The following is a 10,029-nucleotide window of genomic DNA, read 5'->3' on the forward strand; positions in this document are numbered from 1 at the left end:
TCAGTAGATTATTGCATTTTCAGGAAGTTTTTAGTAGGAAGAAATCATTTGATAGATTTTAGTAGTTTTAAAAAATCTAACCGAGACGGTTGGGAATCTCTAGACTCAAGAATGTTCCGATGAATCAATTCATTGTTCATTGGGGTTCTACGTTCTACGTGAATCTAGGAGAACGAACCTACTTAAACATAATAAAATCATAAAACTTCTTTGGTGACTGTCGGCTGAAAATAAATACAAAGAATCATGGAATATCCGAACTCCGGAGGGACGAAGGGTCCTCATTAAAAACAGATGGTGTTCAAAATTCAGTTGAAAATATAACATTTACCATTATCTCTCATTTGGTATTCTGTTTAGTGAAAAACAATTGTTGTAACTGGAATTTCATTGACAAATTTGTGTGGCTGAATATTTCAGATTTGAATATATTCATTTCATATAAGAAAATCGTTTTTTTGATGACATTTATTTTATAGAGAATTTTTACGAAGATATATCTCTGTATTTCCAATCAATTCAATTATTTAGATTCATATTATTTTATATGTGGTTATGGGAGCAAATGTTCAATTGTTAATTTTTTAATTTTTTGCAAGTTCATTGTACAATCTTATGTACATATTAGAATTATAAGATGGATGTTTTTCCGTCACCGACAGTCTGTGAATAGGATAATGCAGGTTGTCTGATCTTGCCTAATAATTAATTAATTATTCATTTACCGTTTTGTTTAAATAAAAAATATATTACTTATTCGATATATTGCTTGTTTTTTCATCCTTGTCCACAAATTGTCATATTCTCGCAAAAATTTCCTTTATTTCGAATGTGTACGATAAAAATCAGTGGGATACGATAATATGTACGATAATGTACGATAATTTTGAACACGCGGTACGATATTTTCGGCTTGTCGGCCTGGCAACGCTGCATCCCCAGTGCAAGATAAGAAGCAAGCAACGACAGTCACATTGTAATTTATAACTGTATTTCTTACGCTAAGATTTCAGTTATTGATTATTGTTTACAATAAAGTTTTCAGTAGTTTATACGTATTTTTCTTTATCAATGAGCAAGGATCACACCCAATCAAAATCCACGTGAACAAGCCCGTTGGGGTAAGTTGCATTTCACAATTTTTTTGGTTGTTCAATATTAGTAACAAAATTCATCTGAAATTGACCGCAAACCCCTTTTTGCGGACAATTATTGGTGCCGAAACCCGGGAAAATATCTTAAAACCCCCTAAATTCAGTCTAATTGTCATTTCCGTTCATCTGATTGAATTCGTGATTTGATTGTCATTCATTAATTGGGTAGTTATTGAAAATTCATAACACGGTTATCTTATCGCGCGTCATCTGTTCATTATCTTCAACGATAAACACATCGTCTGTTCTTCATAGATTTTTCGGAATTAATTTATACCGATATACATACCGGGGTCAGTCGACAATTCAAAATGCCGTCAATGGATAAATTGAAGGCCCCTTTAGCAACATCTGTCATCAAGCGCGAGAATGCATTTTCTGCGGCATTTACTCTTCTTAAATTAATAAAGGATTTGACCACAGAAGTCGATGTGGCCAACATGTGTCTGACTGAGTTGGTCAAAGTGGAAAAGACTTTCAGAGAGGCTGATGAGTTAGTTGTCCAACTCAATTCTCAGCTAGAGGAGCCTGGTCAGATCGGATCACCATCAAAATTCGAGGCATTTTTTGAAATTTGCCTACATGTACGTGCCGCCCATGGTCGTCTAACCGCATCTACGTCTGTTAAGGCGCCATCATTGTCATCGGCTGAGCTACCTATTCCGCGGGTTGACCTGCCTTGCTTTCAGGGCAAGGTTGAGGAATGGCCCGGATTTATCGCTCTATTCGATGCCTTAGTACATCAGAACAATTCCCTGGCGCCCGTTCAGAAGTTTCACCTCTTGGCATCTGCCATCTCTGTTGAAGCAGCATCTGTCTCTCTAGCTCAGTTGCTCGAATTCACCAATCGACAGTTGCGAGTGTTGGAAAGCACTGCCATCACCTCATCCATTGCGCCGAAGGGATCATTAAGACCTCAATCTCCAGCAGGCTCAGCATCTGTTTCCCCATCGTCTGTGCCTTCATCCTCTGGTGTGCATCCTCGCCGCCCTGTTTGCGCTGGTGCGTGCCCGTCGTCGTCTTCCGCGTGTGTGTTTTGCTCGGCGAATCATTCTGTTCGCCAGTGTCGTGAGTTCAAGGCCATGAACGTTAATCAGCGACGAGCTTTCGTAACTGAAAGGCGGCTATGTAGAAATTGCATGTCGTCTTTCCATGCCACCGCTAAGTGCAGTTCGAGTCAGAGCTGTCACACATGCTGTGGACGACACAATACAATTCTCCATCTGGCATCTGCTGCCGAGTCATCTGCTGCCACTGCATCCCTTCCGTTTCCCATGCTGAAAGGAAATCCCTTTCAACGGAAGAACGTCCTTCTTCGCCCTCTGTTTCATCAGAGCAGCCAACCCGTGCTTTCACCTCTCCGGGCACCTCAATAAGGGCTCGATTAGCCGGGATCTCGATGATGTCGCGCCGGAGTCCTGAGGCGGCAGGTTCAGTATCGTCTAGAGCCTCGCCAGCTTCACCGCCCTTTCATTCTTCCCACTCCTCTGGAAGTGGTTCGGAATGACTGCACTGGTCATCTCGCGGTTGTCTTACTCTGTCAAACAAACATCTGTCTTCGTCTTCCCGTCTGTTCTCTGACGCAAAGAAGACCGCGGAGATGAAGACAGATGATAACATCTGTCTTCATCTCCGCGGTCTTCTTTGCGTCAGACCAATAATCCTGACTATCTCATGCCTACCGCTTGGATACGGCTTGATAACCGGCGGAATGTCGTGTTCGGTCGTGCTCTCCTGGATTCCGGCTGCCAGCAAACCCTCATCACCCGTGAGTGGGCCTCCAAGCTTCGTCTATTCATCCACCCTGAAACCATTCAACTTCGCACCTTGAGTAATGCGGATCAGTTTCGCATTCAGGGGTACGCATACGTCACTCTCTATCACCAAGGGGATCCTCCCAATCTTATCATCAAAGCTTACGTTATTGACAGCCAAATAGATCCTCTTCCTGTCAAAGCATTCAACGGCCGGTGGCCTGAGTTTCAGAAACTCAGCCTGGCTTATCCACTCTTTTTTATTCCTCGTGCCATTGGAATGTTGATCGGCTCGGATGTGCTTCCTCATCTAGTTCTTCCTGGCACCTTGTGCCTATCGTCTGAGCTTCCAGGTGCATTATCTACCACCTTAGGTTGGGTACTTTATGGGCCGTATGTTCGCCATCGGAGGAAGACAAAACACGTAACCTTTTCACCGGCCACTGTTCATGGTCGCATTCGACCTTCTAGTCAAAATACTTTTCCTTCATTTTCAGCAGGGTCATCATCTGCTGTGTCTTCTCCATCCCCTTCTCAGCCCAAAGTCCTTCTATCAGAGGCCGCCTGCCATGTTCCTTCGGACAATACTGATTCTTCTGATGCTTCTGCCCGTATCTCATCATCTGATGTAATAAGTTCTCCGGTCGTCACGGACCCTCTGAGCTCCCCGCGTCATTCAGATCAGAAACTTGTCAACATCGTTCGGCGTTTTTGGGAACTCGATAAAGTACCTGACGTGCTTCCTATGACCCCTGCCGAGAAGGAGTGTGAAGTTCTGTATCGCGCTGAAGTCACTCGTGACTCCACTGGCAGATACACTGTTGGTTTGCCCTTCTCATCTTATCGTCTGGGTACCTCTGTCAATGTGGCGACTGGGCAGTTTTTTCGACTAGAACATCGTCTAGAAAATAACCCTGATCTTCGTGTCGCCTATCATGAGTTTATGCGAGATTATCTCTCGAGTGGTCACATGGAATTGGTTCCTGAATCATTTGACCATCCTCGATATGAACCTTATTATATTCCTCATCATCCTGTACACCGTCCAGATGATCCTGCTACTAAAATTCGAGTTGTTTTCAACGCCTCTTGCGCATCTGCTGATGGCAAATCCCTAAACGATCTTCTGCTTACCGGCCCGAATCTGCAAGCGGACATTTCCACTCTTCTGCTTCGTTTTCGTCTACATCAATTTGTTTTTACTGCCGATATCAGACAGATGTATCGACAGATCCTGATACGCCCTGAGCAGAGGGATTATCAACGCATCGTCTGGTGTTTCTCCAAACGGGAACCCCTCCAATATTATCGTCTGAACACAGTCACCTATGGAGTTTCCTCGGCTCCTTACCTAACACTTAGAACCCTTCATCAGCTAGCGTCGGACGACGGACTCAGATTTCCTACGGCAAGGCAAGTCTTGCTGAATGAGATTTATGTCGATGACATCTTGACCGGCTGTTCATCCGAATCTGAAGCTCTTGAACTGCGAAAGCAGGTTCAAGACCTGCTCATGGCGGGTGGTTTTGAGCTGCGTAAATGGGCTACTAATCATCTTGCCCTGCTAGACGGTATCCCATCTAATCATCGTAGGGAATCCTCCTCTATTGACCCCCTTCTTCTTGACCGTGAACCAAGTCTCAAAATTCTGGGACTTGGATGGAATCCTGCATCTGATCACTTCTTTTATTCCGTCCGTTTAAACTCAACGACAGTCACCAAACGGAACGTGCTGAGTCAGATGGCTAGAATCTTCGATCCTTTGAGATGGCTAACTCCAGTCACTTTCTATGCCAAAATCTTCTTTCGTCAGCTCTGTCTACTTCATCTGGAATGGGATCAACCTCTCTCGAATGAGATTCAAAACCGGTGGTTGCAGTTTCAATCCCAGCTTCCCACTTTGACAGAGCTTCACATACCACGATTCATCCCTGCCGTTTCTTCTTCTGCTCATTGCTTCATCGGCTTCTGTGATGCCTCTGAATCCGGCTATGCTGTAGTCGTTTATCTAAGCACTCCTACATCGTCCGGTCGATTCCACGTGTCTCTTCTAGCGGCCAAATCCAAAATTTCTCCTTGTAAGGCAATGTCCCTGCCTCGTCTAGAACTCTGCGGTGCCCATCTTCTCGCAAAAATCATGCATCATTTGTCTACCCGCGTTTTACAGAATCTCAGTGCTGACTACATTGCCTTTTGCGATTCTTCCGTTGCCTTGTCGTGGATCCGTGGTGAGAGTCACAGGTGGAAGACATTTGTGGGCAATCGAGTCGTTGAGATACAGGATTTGTTTGTTGATTGCGCCTCTCGAGGATTGATGCCCTCAGATATTCATCACCACCCATTGTGGTGGCGCGGTCCTCCTTGGTTGTCTCTCGATTCCTCTCTATGGCCCCTGTCCTCTGTTGATTCATCTCAAATTGATCAAGTGGACGAAGAATCCAAGCCGCTCTCCGCTTTAGTGTTGACGGTTGTCTCCGGTGAACCCACCATGATTGACCATTTTTCTTCGTATCTTCGACTCAAGCGCGTCATTGCCTTTTGTCGACGTTTCATACTGAATGCTCGTGGTTCAGCTTTACCTCGCACAGGTTTTCTCACCTCTGTTGAGCTTCAGGAAGCAGAGATCTGCTTAATACGTCTGGTTCAATCTGTTCATTTTGCCGAGGAGCTGGCTGAGCTGCAGAAACCATCTTCTCGTCATCGACTCATCATGAAACTTCACCTTCTTTGCGATGAGCATGGACTTGTTCGAGTTGGAGGTCGCCTTTCAGCCTCTTTATTACCACATCGACACAAACATCCTGTTCTTCTACCGAAGGACAATCATCTCACTCATCTGATAATCGATGATGCCCATTATCGTCTTCTGCACGCCGGTGCTTTAGCTACTCATTCGTACATTCGTCGACGGTACTGGATATTGGACGGACGTAATGTAGTACGCAATCGTCTGCGCAAGTGCAACCGATGCTTTTCTTGCAAGCCCCGTCCTCTAATACAGCCAATGGGCAATCTTCCACCAGAGCGGCTATCATCTGCTATGGCTTTTCTAACTACTGGTGTCGACTACGCCGGCCCATTTTATGTGACGAGTGCACGACTACGCGGAGCCGTTAGCACGAAGGCATATCTGGTTGTCTTCATCTGCTTCTCTACTAAAGCAGTTCATCTAGAATTGGCATCTGAGCTGTCAACCCCAGCGTTCATCGCTGCTTATCGGCGCTTTGTTGCACGCCGAGGTCATCCTTCCGTCATCTTTTCGTATAACGGGACCAACTTTGTTGGTGCTCATAACTACCTTCGTGACCTTGGCCGCTTACTGTCTGCTCCACAACATCAGCAGAGTCTCTGTGATGCCGCCTCGTCGTCCGGAACTGACTGGCGATTCATACCCCCTTCCAGTCCTCACTTTGGCGGCCTGTGGGAGGCCGCTGTAAAATCTGCTAAACATCATCTTACTCGCGTTATTGGCGAGCAGAAACTCACTTACGAGGAGTTTCTCACCGTCTGCACTCAGGTTAAAGCCATCCTCAACTCTCGTCCTCTGTATCTTCCATCATCTGATCCTTCTGATTTTGAGGCCCTTACACCAGGGTATTTCTTGGTTTTCCGGTCCCTAACAGCTCCTCCTGACAACGATGTCAGTTCTGTGTCTGTGAACCGGTTATCTCGTTGTCAACTAGTCCAGCGATTTCAGCAGGACTTCTGGAAGCGCTGGCGTCAGGAATACTTGCATACCTTGCAGCAACGTCACAAGTGGTTGCAGCCATCTACTCCTATCCTTCCAGGTACCGTTGTCGTCATTCGAAATGACAATCTTCCTCCTCTAAAGTGGTCTATCGGTCGTATATCATCTGTTTTTCCGGGAGCTGATTCCACAACCCGCGTTGCTGATGTTGCCACTGCGTCTGGGACAATTCGGCGACCAGTCGTTAAATTGTGTCCTCTTCCAACTCAGTAGATTGCTCCTGAATTATTTCGTCTGTTCACTTCTTCAGTTCAGTTATCTTACTGAAGGGACACTTCAAGGCGGGCGGCATGTTCAGTCGTGAACTACGGTCGTATTTCTTCTCGACCGACCCCGGTAGAATCTGATTTCGTATCGGCTGTCAGCGGAGAATCAGAACAGATTTTCAATATCGATCGTACGTGCTAATATAGAAAAGTTTCAAAAGAGACAAAATTGATTAATCTTCTGATAATTCATCATGATTAGTTAATTTATTTTCATCTATCTTCTGCATCGTCATCTAATAGTGTTAGTGAACAAAATAATATTGAACAACTATTCGTGAAGTGCTCTGAATTTATCATCAGCCATGTGAAGCCACAGGTACTTAAGGGAGGTAAATTCCCCTGAATTCCCTTCCTTGGAACCTCCTTTTTGGAACCAGATCAGCGGTGATTCGCCTAGGTTTCTTCTGCAGCCCGTTGGGGTAAGTTGCATTTCACAATTCTTTTGGTTGTTCAATATTAGTAACAAAATTCATCTGAAATTGACCGCAAACCCCTTTTTGCGGACAATTAAAGGTTTTATTATGAAATTCTCTTTCTTCGTCACAAACAATTTTTTGAGGAATATTATGATGTGCCAAATAATGGCGTAATTTGTTGAGGATTGTTAATGCTGTACCATCTTTAACGAGATACGACTGGGCGTATTTAGAAAAGAGGTCTATTATTGTCCAAAATTTGGAATTAAAAAAAGAAAAAGTATCGATGTGTATTACTTCAAATGGTCTCTTTGCAAGAAGAGGGCCAGAAAATTTCAATCTATAAGGGTGTCTTTCGTATTTTGACTGAAGACATAGTTCACATTTGTTTATGATTTCAGTGATTTTGTTTTTCATTTTCGGCCAATAATACTTTTTTGATAAAAATTTGTGACTTTCTGAAATTCTATTATGATTTTTGTCGTGATATTCGGAAATAATTTCTTTTTGATTTTCCTCGCAAATTACATCCAATAAGTAGATATTGCTAATAAAAAGTTTGGCAGAGTAGTTAAATGATTCTTTACAAAATCTAACGAGAGGTAAACGCAGCTTATTGTCTCTAAAATAAATTCCGTAAGATTCATTTGGTCTGAGAATTTCTTTGAAAAGTTTAGAAAAATCATCTGTAATACAATTTTGTCGTATTGATACGCTATACGTGTTTCTTCCGAAGGGTTTACTAAATTTCAAATTGAATTGTTCACCGATGTTTAAAATAACTCGATTGGGATAGATATTGACTGATTTTTTTGTAATTGGAATGACTTTTCCATTATCTTGTTGTGTAGAATGAATGGTAGCATCAGTATCAGAATTTTGATCATCATTTAAATTTTGTTTTTCACTATTATTTGGAATAGATAATTCATCGTTTTGGGGATTGAGAATATTTTCTAATTCTTCATCGCCTAATTCAGGCAGTTCACTCACATTTGGTAAAATAGAGGATAGTTCTACATTTAAATCAACATCAGATAGAAGTGGTTCATTTTCTCGATTATGTATTTCTATACGAGAAAGAGCATCGGCAACTTTATTTTCTTTGCCTTTGGTGTGAATGATTTTAAAATCAAATTCTTCTAATTTCAGTTTCCAACGTATGAGTCGAGAATTTGGTTCTTTGATTTTAGAGAGCCATACGAGGGGATTATGATCGATTTCAATTGTGAAATGTTGTCCATAAAGATAAGGCCTAAAATGTTTTGTAGAATCTAGGATTGAAAGTAATTCTTTTTCGATAGTCGAATAATTTCTTTCAGCTGAATTTAGAGTTCTTGAATAGTAAGCTACAGGACGATTTGATTGTGATAATACACTTCCAATAGCAACATTTGAAGCATCGGTGGTTAATTTAAATGGTTTCTCGAAATCTGGATATACTAAAATTGGGGCATTTGTCAATAATTCTTTGCATAAGTGGAATGCATGTACGTAATCGGGATCATCAGGGTTTATTTTTGCGCCTTTTTTCAAGCATTTAGTAAAAGTTGAGACAATATGTGCGAAATTTTGAATAAATCTGCGGTAGTAACATACCAAACCTAGAAATGATTTGATTACTTTCACTGTACGAGGTATTGGGTAATTTTCTATAGTGTTTAATTTTGAGGGGTTTGGGGATACCCCTTCCGGGGTTATCACATGTCCCAAAAATTCTACATTTTTGCTTAAAAATTCGCATTTGTCAAGTTCGATTTTTAGGTTGAATTCTTTTATTTTTTGAAATATTGATTTTAAGTGATTAATGTGTTCTTGTAAGGATTTGGAAAATACGACAACGTTGTCCATGTATACAAAACAGAATTTATGGAGATATTCTTTGAGTACGTTATCCATATAACGTTGAAATGTACTTGGGCCGTTTTTCAAACCATAAGGCATTCTAACATATTCAAAGTGGCCATTATTCACTGTAAACGCGGTTTTTTCGATCGATTCGGGGTCCATTTCAATTTGATGAAATGCTTTTGCCATGTCGATTGTTGTGAAATAACAACTTTTTCCTAAGTTATCTAAAATTTCTTCGATACGCGGTAAAGGGTATTTATATTCTACGGTTTTTTCATTAAGACGTCGATAATCAATGACCATTCTGTATTTCTTTTGTCCAGATGCGTCTTTTTTCTTATTAACAATCCAAACTGGGGCACTGTAGGGTGAAATCGATGGACGTATAATTTTGTCATCTAATAATTTTTGAATTTGTTCCTGAATAATTTTTTTCATATGATGGGGGTGTCTAAAAGATTTAACATAAACTGGTTTTTCATCTTTTGTTCGAATTTTGTGTTTTACATTATTGCTGAATGAAAGATCGGAATTTTCATTATAAAAAATATTTTTGAATTTACTACAGAGTTTCAAAATTTCTCGTTTTTCTTCAGAATTCATGTGTGAGGTTCTAATATTTCTAGCAATTCTAAGATTTTGGCTTTCTAATGGAGGTGTAGATATTTCAGTCTCTAAAAGAGATGTCACAAGTATTCTTTCAGAAAAATTTATTTCTATGTTATTTTGATTTGGTTTTGAAGTTGGTATAAAACAAAATCCGTTTTTCGCATGAGCAATGCATTCTGGAGTTGAAAATTCTTGAAAATTTAATTCTGGTAATAAAACATCACCGTT

General features: G+C 41.4%; 1 protein-coding gene across 1 annotated transcript; it reads left to right on the top strand.

Annotated features, from left to right (window-relative positions):
- Positions 1-2,754: 2,754 nt before the first annotated feature.
- LOC123686143 lies at positions 2,755-6,869 on the top strand. Its single transcript, XM_045626135.1, has 2 exons — positions 2,755-2,922; positions 3,012-6,869. Exons 1-2 carry the CDS (start codon positions 2,755-2,757, stop codon positions 6,867-6,869), a joined length of 4,026 nt encoding a protein of 1,341 aa, XP_045482091.1.
- Positions 6,870-10,029: the final 3,160 nt, after the last annotated feature.

The sequence above is a fragment of the Harmonia axyridis genome, chromosome X, assembly GCF_914767665.1.
Source record: "Harmonia axyridis chromosome X, icHarAxyr1.1, whole genome shotgun sequence".
In the NCBI taxonomy this organism is placed as follows: domain Eukaryota; kingdom Metazoa; phylum Arthropoda; class Insecta; order Coleoptera; family Coccinellidae; genus Harmonia; species Harmonia axyridis.